The sequence below is a fragment of the Pollicipes pollicipes genome, unplaced genomic scaffold, assembly GCF_011947565.3.
Source record: "Pollicipes pollicipes isolate AB1234 unplaced genomic scaffold, Ppol_2.1 Scaffold_3087;HRSCAF=3621_pilon_pilon_pilon, whole genome shotgun sequence".
In the NCBI taxonomy this organism is placed as follows: Eukaryota; Metazoa; Arthropoda; class Thecostraca; order Pollicipedomorpha; family Pollicipedidae; genus Pollicipes; species Pollicipes pollicipes.
Window position 1 is genome coordinate 14,870,607 of NW_023596225.1, and position 19,426 is coordinate 14,890,032.

General features: G+C 60.7%; 2 protein-coding genes across 2 annotated transcripts; both read left to right on the forward strand.

Annotated features, from left to right (window-relative positions):
• The first annotated feature begins 891 nt into the window (after positions 1–891).
• LOC119089781 (vacuolar protein sorting-associated protein 8 homolog) lies at positions 892–13,330 on the forward strand. Its single transcript, XM_037212596.1, has 18 exons — positions 892–1,007; positions 1,497–1,676; positions 2,128–2,289; positions 3,408–3,494; positions 3,845–4,093; positions 4,418–4,533; positions 4,883–5,051; positions 5,700–5,880; positions 6,576–6,777; positions 7,369–7,519; positions 8,178–8,270; positions 8,737–8,876; positions 9,994–10,119; positions 10,344–10,371; positions 10,908–11,047; positions 12,567–12,693; positions 12,848–12,958; positions 13,301–13,330. The coding sequence occupies exons 1-18, from the start codon at positions 978–980 to the stop codon at positions 13,328–13,330; spliced, it is 2,322 nt and encodes a 773-aa protein (XP_037068491.1). The 5' UTR covers positions 892–977.
• Positions 13,331–13,532: 202 nt separating this feature from the next.
• On the forward strand, positions 13,533–15,231 carry LOC119089782 (uncharacterized). Its single transcript, XM_037212597.1, has 5 exons — positions 13,533–13,602; positions 13,954–14,082; positions 14,394–14,580; positions 14,903–15,012; positions 15,212–15,231. Exons 2-5 carry the CDS (start codon positions 13,983–13,985, stop codon positions 15,229–15,231), a joined length of 417 nt encoding a protein of 138 aa, XP_037068492.1. The 5' UTR covers positions 13,533–13,602; positions 13,954–13,982.
• Positions 15,232–19,426: the final 4,195 nt, after the last annotated feature.

Sequence of the window (19,426 nt, forward strand, 5' to 3'; positions counted from 1 at the left end):
CGCGGCAAGTCTTCATAGCCTTAGCATGGACCACAGCAGCATAACGCTCATAGCAAAGCGGCAACATAGGTATCAGGTGGTGCTGTGTGTTGGCGCTGCCCGCGCCGGTTAGCGGTCTGAGCCGACGGGGTATGAACACTGGCCTTGTAGGAGCGGACAGGGGCTCAGTACTTTTCTCTCTGTGGGTGCAGTGAATCCGTCCTGTCGCCTGTTCGGCGACGGTGATGGCGATGGTTGTGGTAGTGGTCGTCGCAGCGCTCGGTTGATCTGACAGTAATGGCACCACAGTTGTTCTGTTGGTGGCTTGTCATGTCTGCTTCCGTAATGGCGGTCGTTGTTTTGTTAAATGTTGGATTTCTGGTTTGTAGTCCACGCCCCGGATAGCCGGTAACCTGGTGACATAGTGGTCCTGCTAAGAGAGCTGTTCCAGTGTATGACAGCCGCGTGTCCGGTACGTCATAGCCGGCCTTGTGGTCGGTGTGTGACGGCCGTGTGGCCGGTGTATGACGGTCTTGTGGTCGGTGTGTGACGGCCGTGTGGCCGGTGTATGACGGTCTTGTGGTCGGTATGTGACGGCCGTGTGGCCGGTGTGTGACGGCCGTGTGGCGGGTGTGTGACGGCCGTGTGGCCGGTGTGTGACGGCCGTGTGGCCGGTGTGTGACGGCCGTGTGGCCGGTATGTGACGGCCGTGTGGCTGGTATGTGACAGCCGTATGCCCGGTGTGACGGCTGTGTGCCCGGTGTGTGACGGCCGTGTGCCCGGTGTGTGACGGCCGGCCGTGCCGCCAGTTCACCGACTGGCCGGACGTGGCCGTGTTCAGCGACAGCGGCGGCTCGGTGTTCGAGGTGCGCCTGCGCCGCTCGCTGGGCCGGCGCTCGGCCGACGCGCGCTGCCTCTTCTCCGGCAGCCGGGGCGAGGTGGTGACTGTTGAGCCGCTGCCCGCCGCCGACCACCCCACCCACGCGCTCCACCAGCACATGCTGGTCGCCATGGCGACCATGTCTAAGGTGAGGCGGTCGCGCGTGGCGCTCGATGCGGCTGGCTTTGTGTCAGTGTTGGCGGCGGCGGTGGCAGGTAGGTGTTTTGCTCACGGCTGCGCTGGCTAGCCGCGCACCTTCGTCTGACCAAACTGTTGGTAGTTACGTCTTACCGTGGCGGCGCACGCACGTTGCCCGTTAAGCTTTCAGAGTTTCCGCCGTCGTTGTAGCATATGTATTTAGTATTTTCAACCTGTTGATATCACAGGGGATCGTTTTGATGGTGATATGTCGTGAGTGCGGTGCCGAACAACTCTACAGTGAATATTGAAATCTCTTAGTGTTGTCTGCTTCGTCGGTTGTCACCTGAACGTGCAAACCTCTCCACGGCGTAGACGACCACGGCGGATCGGTCAGTCCCAGAAGTAGCCGCGATTGCCCTGAAGGGCGATGTCGACGATGTCTTGGGACGCCGACCAGCGGACGGCGCCGTCGTCTGACCCGCCGCCGCCCCGCCAGGTGATCGTGGTCAGTGTGCGGCCGCAGCTGCGTGTGCTGTTCACCCACCCGCTGGAGGCCGGACCGTTGCACGTGCCGCTGCTCGACTGGCAGTTCGTCGTCATCCGGGTCAGCAGCGGCGTTAACATGGTCGACCCCGTGCTCACCTTCGCCAGGAAGTCTACTGTGTACTTCTACCAGGTGCGTCTTGAATGGTCTGATTTTGCCCCTTTCGGTCGTTTGCTCGCAGAGGCTTAGCTGAGATCGCTGTCTGAGGGAATGTGACTCGGGTGTCGAAGCTAGATGCTTCCGTTTCGCAGTAAAAAAAGTTGTGGTGTGGTGCGGATGTTTGGGGTCATAGTGACCCAGTGATCTCAGCGACCTTTGTTTACGAATATACAAGCGTATCTTTCAATACGCTTGTATTTCTTATCAAAATCTTATCTTATCTTTCGCCGGCTGCTGGATGGCTGCCGCTATGCTGTGACCGTTTGCCGTTTGTTTTGCGTCCGGCATCGACTATGTCGGTCACGCACGGACAGCTCGCGATTGAGGAAGAGCAGCCCCTTGACGTCTGCCAGCGCCTTGACACCCGGCCGGCCAGGAGCGCGGCGGCCGACCGGCCCGCTGACGGCCGCGCCGGCGTCGCCAGGTGTGCTGTCCGGCGGAGCGGGTCAAGTTCGTGCCGCTGCAGTGGGTGGAGTTCCCGTTCTTCGTCCAGAACCTGCACTGGATCAGCGCGCGCACGCTGGCGCTGATCGACGGCCAGGAGAAACTGCACCTGTGGGACGTGCGCGGACAGCAGCAGCTCGAGGTGCGACCCGGCGCGCGCCGCCGCCGGGCAGACACCCCGAGCGACGGCGGGTACAGTGAATGGTGCTAGGAAGCAGCTATAGCAGGGTTCGTGGGGCAGGGTAACTGTTGCTTGCGTACTGAGTCGTGTATGCCTTCTTGGCGTGTGATTAGCAAGGGGTTATTGGAATAAGTTTCGGTTAAAGAGGCGAGTTGTGATTGGCAATCCAATGTGAGGAAACTTTATATCCACTTGCTAGCAGTGGGAGTTATTAAATATCCACTGGAGTTATCGAATATCCACTTAAATATTACTGTTCATCGACAACATATGAGCCATGGTCCATGCAAGTCCACGAACTAACCATGCAGACGTCTCCAGCCAGTTGTGGCGATGGCGCAAGTCTAAAAATGTACTGTCAGCCCTTTGTAGTGTCCAGAGTGGCTTACCAATGGCAATCATAAACGGAGTGGTTAGAGTTGATCCTATGGCATGCTGCGCCACTGGTTATCCCGTTCATATATAAATGACTGCCAGGCGTGCATGAATGCCATACATTGTTTCATGCAGTTTATGATGTGATGCTTCTGTTAGTGTGCGATAGTATGTGTATATTTGTGTTATGATGATATGATAAGGAAAGGCCAACAGAAGCTGTTCTTTTTCGTCGTTCCCAGTAATAAGGTTGGCGTGACAATCAGATACCAGGCGATGTTGGTAAACTTGCGAGGTGTGAAAACTGAAAAAGAAGTAAACCTTCGTTAATGAGTGTGAATTTCACTGAATTGAAAACACATGGTGGAAACAAGCACAAAATAATTACGCGATTAACAATCCTGATGCTCAATGTGCTTACTAATAGTCTGGTCGACTAGAAATCGATCTAAATTTGAGCTTGCCAATCACGGACCTGGTGCCGAACTAAACGTCAGTACTCGAGGGGGTTGGAGAAGGCTGTCGTTCCACCTCCAGTTCCGTCGGCTAAAACCGATGATTGCACATGTACTAGAAATATAAAAGATGCAGATGCTGGAACGCGTCGCGAAAAAGTTGTATTCAGAAAACGTATTGTCTCGTGTGTTGTCGGCTCGTATTTACGTTATGATCTCGTCACAGATGATAATATGACGTCGTTTCAGACATTGGATCTCAGTTTTGTGAAAATGGTCTATTCCACAAGCTACTTCAAAGGGCTGGCAACGGGAGGAAACGTCAGCAAGGCAATGGTGAGCAGCGGAATGATCACTGAACGGTAACCCACGATCTCCACCGCATGACCATAAGAAGGGGAAAAATGGATACCAGAGTTCTCACGTGAATCTTTGGTAATCCAAATGTTGGTTGGCCGGGTGTTGCGTATCCGTGTATGCATATGAGTTTTGTGCGAGGCCATTTCGCAAATTTCTGTTCGATCTTATCTGTATTACATCATCTCCTGTTTGCTTGGGGTTGCACGCACACATCTATGCAAGCCTGTATGCGTCAATGCATTGCACGGAGAGACGTGCACGCGCACATGCCGAGTCAAGATCCAGACCGTTCTGCCCGGCACCGAGTGCTGTCCGTCTGCCGACAGGCTGTGGCCGGCGAGAAGGCCTGCTTTGAGTCGTGCGCCGTCTCCAGCGGCCAGCTGCTGCTGCTCGGCACGCGCGGCGTGCACGTGGTGACGCTGCGCACGTGGCTGGAGCGGCTGGAGTCGCACGTGCGCGCCGGCGAGTTCGCGGCGGCACTCCGGCTGGCGTGGGGCATGTACACCGAGCAGAGTCCGGCGGCGACCGGCGCGCGCGCCGCCTCCGGTCGCCGACAGGCCATCATCAAGGAGCGGGTGCGTGGGTGCGCTGGCGCCACAACCGGGGGTCTGAACGCATTCTGTTGTGCCGGATGGCATGCCAGTTTGTAGCAGCAGATGTTTGCCAGGCGATTGTCGCGTATGGTGCTCTGGCGCCGGGACTCGTTTTCGCTCCCATTTCTTGTCTTGGCTGCTCTGTGTTTTCTGCGTCTTTGCTTGCTCTCCTCGCCTTCGTTCATGTGTCAGTCGGAGCCGCCTCTTGTTCGGCCGGACCCGGTGGCTGCTGCGCGGCGTGACTGGTGCCTGTCGTGCCATCTCCGCCGCCACCCCTCAAGGTGACCTTCCGCCTGCCGCCGCCAGATGCTGTCGCTGGTGGACGAGTGGCTGCTCTTCTGTCTGGCCGCCGACCAGCGGGATCAGTCGCTGACCCAGGCCCTGCCCACCTGTGTGCAGTACCTGCTCGACCTGGACGAAAGGTAGTGCCGCGTTGCCCGGCCCGCCTTCCAAACGGCGCTGTGTGGCGGCCCGGTGGGGTCATCAGCAGTGAATACGCGTGTGACTTGTGAGAGGCCCGATTTCCACTGCAGTTTGCCAGTCACTTGCGCTTCGCTTGCAGCACGGGCTTTCCGTTTGTCCATCATTGATGGATGTGGCACTGTTTGTTCGTTATTTATGTTCCGTTGGGGCGACACTAGCGCGCTGCCTATACCCAGCGAATCACAGCGTGTCTGCGAGGTATGTGCTGTTTGTCATCAATTCAGTATTGGTTGTGTTCGCTGTCGATATGCTGTTTGTCGTTCACTGAACCCCCTGCGCGTCGGCCAGTGCGGTGCTGTTCGGCCGTATTGTGGGTCTGCTGGAGCCAGAACCGGCCGCGTATCAGCTGTTGCTGGAGGCGCTGCTGCCGCACATCGTGTCCGGCCGGCTGACGGCGCCGCCGCCGCTGCTCATGCAGCAGCTGGTGACGCACCTGGAGCACCAGGACCAGCTGCAGGTGCGTGGCGCCCCGTCGCTGGTGTGCGGTGTGTGCTGGACCCGCGCCAGACGGCGTGAGCGGGGGTGTGGCGGTGGACTGCGGCCAGCCGGCGGCGCGGCGGGCATGATCACGCCGCTGCGCCCAATAAGCGTCTGGTGCGGCGGATAACGGCCAGTGGTGGTGCGTTTTGTCCCATTCTCGGGCCTGGTGTCGGTTTGTGCAGTGTAAAGAACGTGGTTGCTGGTCGGGAGCTGCGTGACCAGCGCGAACGATCCCAGAGGCGACCATGCCCGCACCAGCCGGGCCGACTCAGGTCACAGTTGCTCGGCCTGGTCGACGGAGAGGTCACGGGCTCCACCGGCCGGACGTTCCAGTGGCGCATCCGGCACTGGCCCGGCGGCGCACACAACATGACGGCGGCGCCGCACGTTCAGCTGTGGTCCGTGCAGTGTCCAGTGATGGTCGGCTGAGGCCGTGCCGCGTCCGACAGGCGCTGCAGGAGTGTCTGGTGCGGGCGTCCAGCCGTGGTCCGTGCAGTGTCCAGTGATAGTCGGCTGAGGCCGTGCCGCGTCCGACAGGCGCTGCAGGAGTGTCTGGTGCTGGCTTCCAGCAGTAGTCCGTACAGTATTCAGTAAGGATCGACTGAAGCCGTGCCGCGTCCGACAGGCGCTGGAGGAGTGTCTGGTGCGGGTGGAGCTCGGGTCGCTGGACATACACCAGGTGCTGCCGCTGTGCTGGCGGCGCGGCCTCTACGACGCCATCATCCGGATCCACACGGCCGGCATGGGCGACTACCTGTCGCCGCTGCTCGAGCTGCTGGACCGCCTCAGTCAGCTGCTGACGGACGGTACGGGACCAGGGAGGGCCGTCGCTGTCGCTGTCGCCGTTCCATCGCCATCACCATCACTATCACCATCATCATTACTATCATCGTCACCATCATCATCAACATTACCATCACCATCACCGTCACCATCAACACCACCATCACCATTACCGTCACCATCAGCATTAACATTACCATCATCTCACTATCACCATCACCATCCCCATTACCATCACCAGCACCATCCTCATCCTCATCCTCATCCCCATCCCCGTCCCCGTCCCCATCCCCATCCCCATCCTCATCCTCATCCTCATCCCCATCCCCGTCCCCGTCCCCATCCCCATCCCCGTCTCCGTCCCCGTTCCCCGGGGCGGAGCGGCTTGCGGACCGGTCCGGCCGTGCGGTACGGAGGCAGAGCGACTCTGCTGGAGATTGTATGGGTGTCCGTGCCAATAAGGCGCCCATGACGTCATACCGGTGGGTACACGGCGGACGGCAGTACTGGCGCCGTGACTCCCCGGTGGGAACAGCCCCATGTCATGGCGAGCAAATGCCGCGCTGATTCCTTGCGAGACTCCTTCGTCTTCGTCCGGGCTGCGCTACATCCGCCGCAGCAGCGTATCACGAGCGCAGTTGAGGCCGGGGTCTCGGCGCCGCGGTCGCTCCACTTGATATGCGTTTCGCGCCCGAGTGCTGGTCTGCCCCGGCCGCAGGCGCCCCTCTGATGGACGGCCAGGCGCAGCTGGGCAACAAGCTGCTGGTGTACATCTCGAGCTGCCTGGCGGGCCGCGGCTACCCAGCCGGCCAGATCCCGGCCGAGCGCGTGCACGACGTCAAGCTGGCCGTGCTCAGTGCGCTCACGGCCGTCCACTCAAAGAACGCGGCCGACGCCGAGCCGCCCTACCCGCACCTCAGGTCAGCAGGGTCACGGGTCCCGCACCTCAGGTCAGGAGGGTCACGGGCCCTCATCTCAGGTCAGGAGGGTCGCAGTCCCGCACCTCAGGTCAGGAGGGTCACGGGCCCTCATCTCAAGTCAGGAGGGTCGCAGTCCCGCACCTCAGGTCAGGAGGGTCACGGGTCCCGCACCTCAGGTTAGGAGGGCCACGGCTCCCTCATCTCTGGTCAGGAGGGTCACAGTCCCGCACCGCAGGTCAGGAGGGTCACGGCTCCCTCATCTCAGGTTAGGAGGCCCACAATCCCGTACCTCAGGTCAGAAGCGTCACGGGCCCCGCACCTCAGGTCAGAATGGTAGCGGGCCCAGCACTTAAGGTCTGGACGCCCACCGGATCGCACTCCGATCTAACCGTAACTAATCACGAAGTTTGCTTCCGGAATTGTTGAAGATTCTGCCGACGGACCTCCCATCCGGCGTCTAGGTTCATGCTTCCGCTTACGTCTGGTCTGTGCAGCTGAAAATTGGAGTGTCGCCGGGCTCTGACGTCACGGGTGCTGTGTTACCTGAGCGTCGTGTGGCCTCTCGCCGAGCTTAGCCTGATGCTGTCGCAGGACGCTGCTGACGTTCGACACCCGCGAGTTCCTGAACGTGCTGTCGCTGTCGTTTGAGGAGGATGTGTTCACATCGGAGCTGGGCATGCGCCAGCGCCAACGCATCGTCGACATCCTGCTCACCCTGATGGTGGACCGGGAGGAATACTCGGTGCGGAGCTGCCGCCGTCGTGTACTGCCGGCCCGGGCTGGCTGCTTGCTGTCACCTGGCCCGGTGCCGGCCAGCCAGCACTGTGATACGCCTCACTCACCTGTGGAACTGTGACAGGAAACTGCTCACGCCATGCGTTGGCTGGGGGATCAAAGCAGATGTCGAGCGCAGGCTGCTGGTTGTATTGGTGGTCATGCATGTTTGCAGAACTTACCTTGGTTTCTGATATGATACGGAAACTTCGTCCATGTGTGAGTGAAGCGCAGTGCGTCATTGGGAACTGACATTTCTTACACGCCACGCGTATTTGACGTGCGCACCATAGACTGACTGCAGGGGTGCGTTAGGCGGCCACCTCCGCTGCCGCTGATGCCGTGCCGTGTGTGGGGCGGTCAGAGGTGGGGGTCTGCCTGTGGGACACCGCGGCGCCGCCCTCCCGCGTTAGGCGGCCACCTCCGCTGCCGCTGATGCCGTGCCGTGTGTGGGGCGGTCAGAGGTGGGGGTCTGCCTGTGGGACGCCGCGGCGCCGCCCTCCCGCGTTAGGCGGCCACCTCCGCTGCCGCTGATCCCTGCCGTGTGTGGGGCGGTCAGCAGTGGGGGTCTGCCTGTGGGACGCCGCGGCGCCGCCCTCCCGCTCACAGCTCCGTCTGGCCGGCAGCCCTCGCAGCTGGGCTCCCTCTTCACCTTCATCGCTCGCCAGATGGCGCTGCCCAACAGCACCGTGTCCGTGTCGCGCGATCTCTTCGATAAGGCGAGTGCGACCTCCGCGCTGTCCCGTGTCCCGTGAGTCCCGTGCGGTCGCGTTGACGTTGTCGGCGCTTCGTGCCTAAGGAAACATCCAGCCTTGTGTTTTCCTGCGTGCGTGCGTGCTGCGTGCGTGCGTGCGTGCGTGCGTGCGTGCGTGCGTGCGTGCGTGCGTGCGTGCGTGCGTGCGTGCGTGCGTGCGTGTGTGTGTGTGTGTGTGTGTGCGTGTGTGCTGTCGGTGCATGCTTCCTGTTTCGAACTGAGTTTGGCGATGTCTTAATGCGCGCACGACATTGGCAAACTGTTGCTGATCACACCCGTTATGATGGGGGGGGGGGGGGGAAGGGGCAGCATATTAAGACTCGTACCGTCTCTCGTCGCGCGCTCCCGGCAATGGGTCGGGGCAGGTGGCTGTCGTCTCCGCGCGGCCGGCCGCGGTACGTGCGGCCCCTGACGCTCGCCCACTGCTCCAGGTGGTGGACCACCTGACAGTGCCGGGCGACACGGCGCACCACGAGGAGCGTCAGCAGGCCCTCTGCGAGCTCATCTCCACCGGCGTGCTGGAGCATTACGACACCGAGCGGCTGGCACAACTGGCCGAAAAGGCCAAATTGTAAGCTTAACGCTGGCCGCTGCAGATAGCTGAATGGCTGTCATGGCTGGCAACCCACCAGATGCTTGGTGGCCGTCATTGCGCTTTCTAACGTGATTTATGTTCGGCTGCTTAGTGGCCAAACATGAGTCATATGCATTGCGCCGTTGCGGGGTCTCCGAGTATTACAGTACTGGCCGGTATCTGCCACTTGGGCGCCGTACAGCGGCGTATCTGACCGTGTCGGCTGCTCCTGTACTGTACAGCGGCGGGTCTGACCGTGTCGGCTGCTCCTGTACTGTTCAGCGGCGGGTCTGACCGTGTCGGCTGCTCCTGTACCGTACAGCGGCGGGTCTGACCGTGTCGGCTGCTCCTGTACCGTACAGCGGCGGGTCTGACCGTGTCGGCTGCTCCTGTACCGTACGGCGGCGGGTCTGACCGTGTCGGCTGCTCCTGTACCGTACAGCGGCGGGTCTGACCGTGGCGGCTGCTCCTGTACCGTACAGCGGCGGGTCTGACCGTGTCGGCTGCTCCTGTACTGTCCAGCGGTGAATCTGACCGTGTCGGCTGCTCCTGTGCCGTACAGCGGCGTATCTGACCGTGTCGGCCGCTCCTGTACCGTTAGGCGGCGTATCTGACCGTGTCGGCCGCTCCTGTGCCGTTAGGCGGCGTATCTGACCGTGTCGGCCGCTCCTGTGCCGTTAGGCGGCGTATCTGACCGTGTCGGCCGCTCCTGTACCGTTAGGTGGCGTATCTGACCGTGTCGGCTGCTTCTCTACTGTACAGCGGCGGGTCTGACCATGTAGGCCGCTCCTGTACCGTTAGGCGGCGTATCTGACCGTGTCGGCCGCTCCTGTACCGTACAGCGGCAGATCTGACCGTATCCGCCGCTCCTGTACCGTTAGGCGGCGTATCTGACCGTGTCGGCCGCTCCTGTACCGTTAGGCGGCGTATCTGACCGTGTCGGCCGCTCCTGTACCGTTAGGTGGCGTATCTGACCGTGTCGGCTGCTTCTGTACTTTACAGCGGCGGGTCTGACCATGTAGGCCGCTCCTGTGCCGTTAGGCGGCGTATCTGACCGTGTCGGCCGCTCCTGTGCCGTACAGCGGCGGATCTGACCGTGTGTGCCGCTCCCCAGCTACGCCATCTGCCAGCTGCTGTACGAGCGGCGCGGCGAGCACGACCGCACGGCCGGTTGTATGCTGCGGCACGCGGCCGGCCGCGGCGCACTGCACCGCTTCCTGGCCGACCGAGCGGCGGCCGAGCGGGCCGGCGCGGCCGGCGCGGTCCGGCCGCCCCGCGACAGCGCCTCCGTGGCGCTCAGCCTGCTGACGGTGAGCCGCCGCACGGTCTGCGGTCGGGGCTGGGCCCGCCGCCGTCCGGCCGCCCCGTGACAGCGCCTCCGTGTCGCTCTGCCTGCCGACGGTGAGCCGCCGCGCGGTCTGCGGTCGGGGCTGGGCCCGCCGCCGTCCGGCCGCCCCGCGACAGCGCCTCCGTGGCGCTCAGCCTGCTGACGGTGAGCCGCCACACGGTCTGTGGTCGGCGCTGGGCCCGCGGACGGAGCGGGTGCTGGTCCCTGGTTGGATCGCCCCAGCAAGGTGGGCGCGGCTGGGCGGTGATCACGACACTGAGGCCAGCAAGTCCCAGAATTGTGTTATAAATGCGCGTTTGGCTGATTCATCTATGCAGTGTGATTGGCTGCCTAGACCTATTGTTCCGTTGATGTGTGAAGTCCTTGCATCTCGCGATGGCTAATGCATATTCGTCTCTAGAAGGTCGCCGCCACGACCTTGCATGTTAATAAAGGTTCCCCTGCAGCAGTGTGACTGCTTCTGGGTGTGCTGCTATGTAGCTGGTCACGAATTGAGGTATTCGTAAGGCTTTTTCGCGTCATGCCCACGGGTTTTTCTACTCATCCTGTAGTGCACACACACGGGCGGTGTCGTGTCCCTGCAATGCACAGCACAGTGCCAGTTCTGATTGTGGCCGCACCGCGCCGCCGCTGGCCGCGTCTCCGTGGGGGGCCGCGTGTGACGGCCGGTTCGGCCACAGGAGCTGGTGGAGATCGGCGTGGCGGCCACGGCCACGCTCTTCACCACCTGTCTGTCGCGACACCTGGAGGCGGCCGTCCAGACGCTGGCTCCGTGGCCTCAGCAGCAGTACCGCTTCCTCGGCGCCGTCCTGCAGCAGAGGTGGGTCCCGCTGTCGCTCCGCAGCAGAGGTGGGTCCCGCTGTCGTTCTGCAGCAGAGGTGGGTCCCGCTGTCGTCCTGCAGCAGAGGTGGGTCCCGCTGTCGTTCTGCAGCAGAGGTGGGTCCCGCTGTCGTCCTGCAGCAGAGGTGGGTCCCGCTGTCGCTCTGCAGCAGAGGTGGCTCCCGCTGTTGTTCTGCAGCAGAGGTGGGTCCCGCTGTCATCCTGCGGCAGAGGTGGGTCCCACTGTCGTGCAGCAGAGGTGGGTCGCGCTGTCGTCCTGCAGCAGAGGTGGGTCCCGCTGTCGTTCTGCAGCAGAGGTGGGTCCCGTTGTTATCTCGCAGCAGAGGTGGGTCCCGCTGTCGTCCTGCAGCAGAGGTGGGTCGCGCTGTCGTCCTGCAGCAGAGGTGGGTCCCGCTGTCGTCCTGCAGCGTGGGTCCCGCTGTCGGTCTGCAGCAGTGCCTCTGCTGTGTCCCCGCCGTGACGCCTGAGCGCTGCCTGGTGTCAGCCGGACCGGCCGGGGTGTGAGGGCTGCGGACAGGCGCTGGCGGCCGGTGCTGTGCTGGGCGCCGCCCGGTGGTTGCTTGTCGCGGCCAGCTCCAGCTGCGGCGCTTCAGCTCTTGGGCCGTGACCGATGTTCAGGCGTTATGTTAGTCCCCGTGTCGTGCTGCCCTTCAGGATCTGTAGGCGTACGAGCAGTTTGGTGCGTGGTAGTTTGGAACGCGTACGGTTGGGAGTGGGAAGCTTTCGGACCCGTCCGCCGTCAGCTCCACTGCGACTCCGTTTTCTATGTGTCAGCCCCTCTCCTACGGGCGGTCCACTATCGTCGGATCCAGTGTGCTGCCGCTGTCTACCCACCAGCCCCTCTGACCATTGGTCCGGCGTGCCGTCAGTTCCAGCGTACTGCCGCTGTCTACCCACCAGCCCCTCTGACCATTGGTCCGGCGTGCCATCAGTTCCAGCGTACTGCCGCTGTCTACCCACCAGCCCCTCTGACCATTGGTCCGGCGTGCCATCAGTTCCAGCGTACTGCCGCTGTCTTCCCACCAGCCCCTCTGACCATTGGTCCGGCGTGCCGTCAGTTCCGGTGTGCTGCCGCTGTCTACCCACCAGCCCCTCTGACCATTGGTCCGGCGTGCCGTCAGTTCCGGTGTGGTGCCGCTGTCTACCCACCAGCCCCTCTGACCATTGGTCCGGTGTATCGTCAGTTCCAGTGTACTGCCGCTGTCTACCCACCAGCCCCTCTGACCATTGGTCCGGTGTGTCGTCAGCTCCGGTGTACTGCCGCTGTCTACCCACCAGCCCCTCTGACCATTGGTCCGGTGTGTCGTCAGTTCCGGTGTGCTGCCGCTGTCTACCCACCAGCCCCTCTGACCATTGGTCCGGTGTATCGTCAGTTCCAGTGTACTGCCGCTGTCTACCCACCAGCCCCTCTGACCATCGGTCCGGTGTGTCGTCAGTTCCGGTGTGGTGCCGCTGCCTTCCCACCAGCCCCTCTGACCATTGGTCCGGTGTGTCGTCAGTTCCAGTGTGGTGCTGCCTGCCTCCGTGCACCGGCGGCATCTGGACCTGATGTGCCAGCTCGACCAGGACCAGGTGGTCCAGTTTCTCAGCAGCCAGGACATGCTTGATGTCGAACAGTACCTGCAGGTATGTTTCAGTGCCCAGATACAGCTGTGCCTGCTAGCATGTTCAGTCTAACTTTATGTCTGTGTTCCCTGTTCAAGAGTTTGAACCTGTACGCGCTGGTCCAAATAGCGTACCTTGTCTTGCTGCTACCATCTCGTCTAATGCTCTTTTACAGATTTGTCAGAAGGCGGGCAACAAAGAGGGGGAGGCCTACCTGCTGGACCTGAAAGGCGACACGGTGGCCGCCTTGGGGGCTCTGGTGGACGGCCTGGACGGCCTCGGACAGGTGAGCCATTCCTTTGCTTTGACCCCGACAGTGATGAGAAAACAGCGCCATACCGTAGGCACCAGGACGTAAGATCGCTGTGATCAGCGGGGGTGACGCGGTCACTCTGCGACCAATGAAGATGTTACGTGGCTTCGTTGTGTGGGACGGGGGGGGGGGGGGGGGGGTGGGGGGAATCCGTGCATAAGCGTGACTTCGTGTTTAGTCTGTGGTCGATGTGTGACCTAGAGCTAGTTGAGGGGGGGGGGCTGGCATGGGGCAGCGTCACCATGTGAGACAGGTGGGCCGTGCGAGTGTCATTCCGCCGCCAGTGAGGCTATCTCATGGTTCCGCTTATGTCAGTACTGGATCTACACAATCTCCTCCAGCTGAGCCCTGGAGTGCGCCTGTGTGTCCGCGCGGCGCGGCTTGAGGGCCGCCGTCAGTGGCTCGGCAGGTGCGTCCCCGCCGCCAGTGGTCCGGCAGGTGACGTCAGCCCGTGTGTCCCGGCCGACAGGGGGACGGCGGCCGGCCGGAGCGGCGCCTGAAGGCCGCCGTCCGGCTCTGCCAGCGCTCGTCCAGCCGGCTGCCGGACGCCGAGCGGCGCCGCTGCTGGTTCTCGCTGCTCGACTGTGCCGTCGCTCTGCAGCGCACTGACGGCAGAGGTGAGGCGCCGCCGGTCGGAGACGCACCGCACCGATGGCACAACCCTGACTGTATATGGTGTGGCCGTTCGAGTGGGGAGGAGGGCTGTCAAGAATGCATCCATGATATTGACACTGCTTCTTAGTCCGATCACCGGTGTTTTTTAACGACACCATTGTGGTTTAAGCAAACTCGGATTAATATGTGTTTTTCCACTGTCGTACTCGTCAGTTTCCCGAGATTAGCCGATGTGAATGTAATTTTGCGACCCTATTTCTAAATCGGGCGTCCGTAGCTGCCAGGCGGCGTTGTTCATCATCTCGTTGTCCACCTGTCGGTGGTGCTAACGGCGCATGGTCGGCCTTCCCCAGAGACGCTGGTGCCGCTGGTGGCGGGCGCAATGATCGGCCACGTGCCGCTGCCGGACGTCATGCGCCGCCTGTTCCAGGAGCCGGCCTACTCCAGCAGGGAGTTTGGTCACCTGCGCCCGCTGCTCACAGGTGCGTCCGTCCGTGGTTGCCGCGGTCGTCCTCGATGTCTGCGCCTCCGTCACTCCTCGTCAGGCCGTCGCGGTGCGCCTCGCTTGATATGTCTGGACCTCTCGCCGTGCATCCCCGACCCATCTCTTGCTCCATTTCATTTCTGAATCACCCACCGACTGTCGTACCGTTCACCGCGCCACTTCCTCGTCAGTCGTGTCGCCGAAGTGGGTCTGTCAGTCTGCCGCTTGAAGACAGATAAAGAAGGCATCATTAACGCACACCTCAGCTGCGTTCGATAAAGCCTACAATGCGGGTACGTTCGCCGGCAGACCTGCTGCGCACATGCCAGTACGAACGCGTGCTGTGCGACAGCGCGCGCCGCATCGTGCAGGCCGACACGTGGCACGGCCACCTGCAGAAGCGGCGCGCCTGGAGCCGTGGCTACGGCGCGCCCGAGCGGTGCCACGTGTGCGGCCGCCGGCCCGATCTGCAAGCGGGACAGATGATCGCCTTCAGGTCAGACCGGACGCGCCTTTGCCGGGGTGGCCCACGGCGATGTCAGATGCCGGGTCAGTGTCATTTAGTGGCGAATCTCTTGGCACGAAGCTAAACAAGAATTAGCGTTGGTGTGTTTGTGTGGATATTGTCGTGCGAATCGGCAGCTGGAGCGCAGCTGGGATCGGAATTGCCGCCGAACTTGGTTCTTTTGCATAGATCCCCGTCTGTGGACACTTTAGCATATCTATGAGTATGCAGTACCAGATGCCACGCCACCGACGCCTCCGCTGAACTCGCAGCACCCTCTCGGCTGACCACCACGGCCCCCATGCGCTCGCAGGTGTGGCCACTTTTGCCATCCGGGCTGCGCGCCGGAGCGGCCGAGCGGACGGCCGTGCGCCGTGTGCGGGGACCGGGCCCGTCCGGTGCCGTCCCCCGACGACGACCCCGGCCGGCCGACCTCGCCCGACCCCGGCGGCCCGGCGCCGGCCGAGGCGACCTGAGGGGCCGCTCAGCGAGACTGCCGAGTTGACACCACTGCCGGCGCCGGGTGTACGGCTGTGGTGGGACCGCTGCCTGCGCCGGGTGTACGGCTTTGGCGGGACCGCTGCCTGCGCCGGGTGCACGGCTGCGGTGCGACCGCTGCCAGGGCCCGGTCCACAGCTGTGATGGGACCGCTGCTGGGGCCGGGTGTACGGCTCTGGTGGGACCGCTGCTGGGGACCGCGCGTTTTGTGCATGGATTGTTGCGACTAGCTTAACGTTAACGCTACCGACTACTTATTGGGTCAGAAATGTGCGGTAAAGTTATTCGAGTTTAGTAACCGATGTGCTTACTCGAGATGCAGATATCAGGGAACAAGACGCAGAGCCCTTGAAAATGTTGTACAGCGTGCAATGTCCTTGGTGGCGATTCCACGTGTTACCATGTACGTGATATGGCGTCCCGAAGAGGTACACAATATTTTGTTTGTTTTCGCTATATTGTGAAGATTGTGTTTATTATGCTTTGGTTCGCGGAAGTGTTAACGAACGACGTCTACATGACATACTAGCGCAGCACGAGAATGGTGCAACACGCACATTCTCGCCCACCATTATCTATGGATATTGTTTTGTGTATCGTGTAAAACAGCATCCAGCATCGATACTCATGTATGCGTCAGAGGATGATCCGTATGTTGTTTCGCCTTGTGCTGAGAGGGCTGGATGCTTTGTTCATGCAGGAGGTGTCTGCATTAGGATGGCCTGCCATCCACGCTTGCCCGATCGTTTACCGTTGCAAGGCACCAACAAAGACATGTTTTGCGCATGATTGGAATGTCTCCACTGACTGGAAGGTTTCGAGCCAGCCGTTCATCAGGACGCTGATGGTCGGCGGGCTGCTGCATATCCGAACACGTCCTCGGACCGTCGAGTGTCGAAGTTCCCCGCCCCATGTCAGGGACATACCGGCCCGTCTTTCGTTGATTGAACAGGAAAATACACAGTGTGCCAGCCGGCTTGATGCCTGTAGACGCGTGGGCATAAGGGCGTTACGACCAGTGGGGCGGTACTTTGAACAGGCCGCTGGGCGCGGTAAAATATGAGGCAATCGACTACGACGCACTAGGCATGGCCACGTGAGACCAACGACACCATCCACCACAAAGACACCGCGAGTGGTTAACGCGACTGCCTTAACCGCTACGTATCTGGGAAACTAGAGGTGCGGGGTTCGATTCCCCGCGGTGCCCGCCATTCTTGCCAGGGTGAGAGGCAGATGACGCCATATAGCATCAGCAGCTGAGTGCGTCGTAAGGCCCTAATGACATGACACACAAAGACACCGCGAGCAGCAGCTCGGATCATGAGAGATACGTTTTGACAAACCACTGGAAGCGAAACTAAAGAATACGCTAGCAATGAAGTGTCCGTGACAGCGGGAACCGAGTGTCACGGCAGAGCACAACCCAAACGTGCTCGACAGACTTCCGAATAGGCTGGGGTCACCTGGCCAGTTCGCTGAGCAAAGAAGACAAGCTGGCGAAGATGTTCTCATTGGGAAGCCCCTGGGCGGGTCTTCGGAAACGGTCACGGAGCTGCGGAGGCTGTCTTGTTCCCGAGACGACCAAGGACTCGCAACGATCTATCTAGTGGCCCCGTAAGAGCGGGCCCAGGCGATCGGTCCGAGGACGGTCAGCCTTTTGAGACGTGCGTCTCCCGCACAACGACGATGGCTTTAACATACTGGTGCTTGCCATGCATTTACTGACAGAGGCGTGTGTTCGTGTGTGCACGCTGCGTTCATTGCACACTGCACCTCACCGTTTAACGGCCGTCTGGGAATGACTCGTTTTCTGCATCGCACGCAACCATAGCGGCGAGCTGTGCGTGGCCGTGTCAATCAGCAAGCCGCGTGTCTCCACTGCGCGCACGTCGGTTCATATATTTACATAATGTGGGAATGATACATCGCACCCCACCAGTGATACAGGCACCACGTCAGGAAGCGAATGCTTCACAGCGTGCAGACACTAACATGTTCCTACTGCTTTCATAGCGCTCGCGCCGCCAGTGAATGACGGGAGGGGGACTAAATGCGGCACATACAATTAACATCGCATAGCTGAATATTAGTTCAAGGTGGATCCGAGGCGAGCCGACAGACATCTGCACCGTCGCGGCATCTTTAGCCCGGGAGTCGCCGATCACTTCCCAACGGCGGGAGCTGCTGAGGCCTCACTGCGTCGTGGGTAAGGCTCCGTTCTCGCCTGGAGGCCAGGCTCCGACCCCGTCCGTCGTGCTAAGAGACATGTTGTGTACGGGCCGAGTCCGTGACAGCGTACCGTCTGTTCAGCCGGAAACTCGCATTGTTCCGCTCTTGGACAGCTGGCCCACGATCGACTCCGGCTGCCGTTCACATGCGGAGTTCTGCCTCAGTGGCGTCAAAAGAAAGTATGGATGTGACATGTGGCATGTGGCATGAATGCGTAGCGTCTCTGATCGCCAGACGTGGGACACAACAGGCCGCGGCTGCCGAGCTTTGTGCCGCCAGTACCGCCTATGCTGGCTGCGACTCCTCGTCCTCACTCTCCTCTTCAGTGGTCGACTGCATAACGCTGCTGATGTACTTGACCAGAGCTTCTTTTAGGTTGTCGTCTGATGACTCTGAAGAGCTTGACGACGAATACTTTTTCCTCCTTTTTACGCGCTTTTTGGGGGATGGCCGCGAAGGTTCCTCCGGCGGCGGAGTGGGACTTTTAGAGAAGTCATAGCCAAACATCGAGGTCGGCTCCTCCACAACGGGGCTCGCACTTTCCAGATCCTCCAAATCCGACATCTGTCGAACGTGACCACGGTTAATACCAATAGGCGGTAGCAAGTTCTCTTTCTTCGCCTTCTTTGCAGCTGATTTTGCTTTTTCCGTCAGCGTCTTTTTCGGCTCTTCCACCTTGGTTCCTACCGTTGTGGAGGATTCCTGCACAGATGTCACATTAACAGACGGCTCACTTTCTAGGCCACTTGGTAGAGTTGTGATTTCATCTGACGATGAACTGTCGCCAGCGTCCTTAGGTATCTCCGGCTTCTTGGCCTTTTTTGGCCGTTTTCGTTTTTTAGCTTTTGGTTTACCAAATAAGCTATCCTTGATCTGGGCGACTTTGGACGAAGCTTTGCCCGTCACCGCTTTTTTCGAGCCTGTTGACTTGCTGCTGGTGTTTGAATGTTTTGACTTGTTGCTGGTGCTTGAATGCTTTGACTTGTTACTGGTGCTTGAGTGTTTTGACTTGTCGGAGCTCGATTCGTCAGAACCCTCCGCATCCGACTGCGCCTCGGCTGCCTTCCTGGCCTCGCGTCGCCGGCGCAGTTCCTCCAGCCGCCGTCGTGTCGTCCAGTAGTCGTACGCGATGTAGCTGAAGATCATGAATACCACGATTCCGATCAGTAGCTGTACCAGGTACTTGGTGTGGAATATGAACTCAGACTTGTGAACGTGGAAGGCCAGTGGGTTGCGGTAGTACAGTATGCTGTCGCACACGATGTTGACCCGATTGTGGATGACGATCTGAATTTTGGCCAGCGCATCCGCCACCGTCTCGTTCTCCGGGTTCATGACGAAGTAGAGCGTGGTGTTGGGCCCTGTCGGCCGCAACTCTAGCTTGCCCTTTGTATCCAGCAGGTTGTCGACGCAGAGCAGGCGACGCTGGTACCGGTCCACGCCCGACTGGAAGTACAGCCGAAATCGGCGACACGCGTCGTGTAAGTTCAGCGGCTCGAAACCCACCTGCGTTCTGTAGAAGGAGCTTGCGTCGACATGGATGATGGGTGAGTACCCGGGGCAGTAGTAGCCGAGATCCCGCCATTTGGTGCGGACGCTGACCGTGCAGATGTGGGGAGGCGCGCCCGTCAGGTCCAGGTGGATGTCACCGAGGCCGAAGATGCCTGCCGTTCCACCCCCGTCTCCTCTACGCAGCGTGATGTGCTTGTGACAGCCGTACAGCGACCTGTCCATTTTCTGTCCGTCTCTTTTGTCGCATCGCCTCCCCTTCCAACCGTCCATGCACAGGCACTCACAGCTGCCTGTGATGCCAAGGATGTTGGGATACTCCTCGGAGCCGACGAAGTCCAAGCAAGCTTTCAGCGATTGTCCGCACTTCACTGCGTACGCAGGCTCCATGCACTTGTTGAACGTATTGATCTGAGCGATATCGATATTGCGCAGCCCGAAGTATGTGTTGCTGCGGCTGTGGAGGATCACCTGGTCCTCGGCCCGGGGCGTGACGTGCACCGGCGCGTACTCCGAAGAGCCGTAGTCTATGGTGAAGCCGACCGCGCTCGCGCTTAGCACGTCGAACCGATCGCTTACGTTCTCCTTGGTGGTGTGG

Coding starts and splice junctions, on each gene's coding strand:
- LOC119089781 (XM_037212596.1), top strand. CDS start 978: ATGCTGGTCGCCATGGCGACCATGTCTAAG. Junction 1,008..1,496: donor CCATGGCGACCATGTCTAAG/GTGAGGCGGTCG, acceptor CCGCCCCGCCAG/GTGATCGTGGTCAGTGTGCG. Junction 12,959..13,300: donor GCCTGGACGGCCTCGGACAG/GTGAGCCATTCC, acceptor CGCTTATGTCAG/TACTGGATCTACACAATCTC.
- LOC119089782 (XM_037212597.1), top strand. CDS start 13,983: ATGATCGGCCACGTGCCGCTGCCGGACGTCATGCGCCGCCTGTTCCAG. Junction 14,083..14,393: donor CCTGCGCCCGCTGCTCACAG/GTGCGTCCGTCC, acceptor GTTCGCCGGCAG/ACCTGCTGCGCACATGCCAG. Junction 15,013..15,211: donor GTCCCCCGACGACGACCCCG/GCCGGCCGACCT, acceptor GACCGCTGCCAG/GGCCCGGTCCACAGCTGTGA.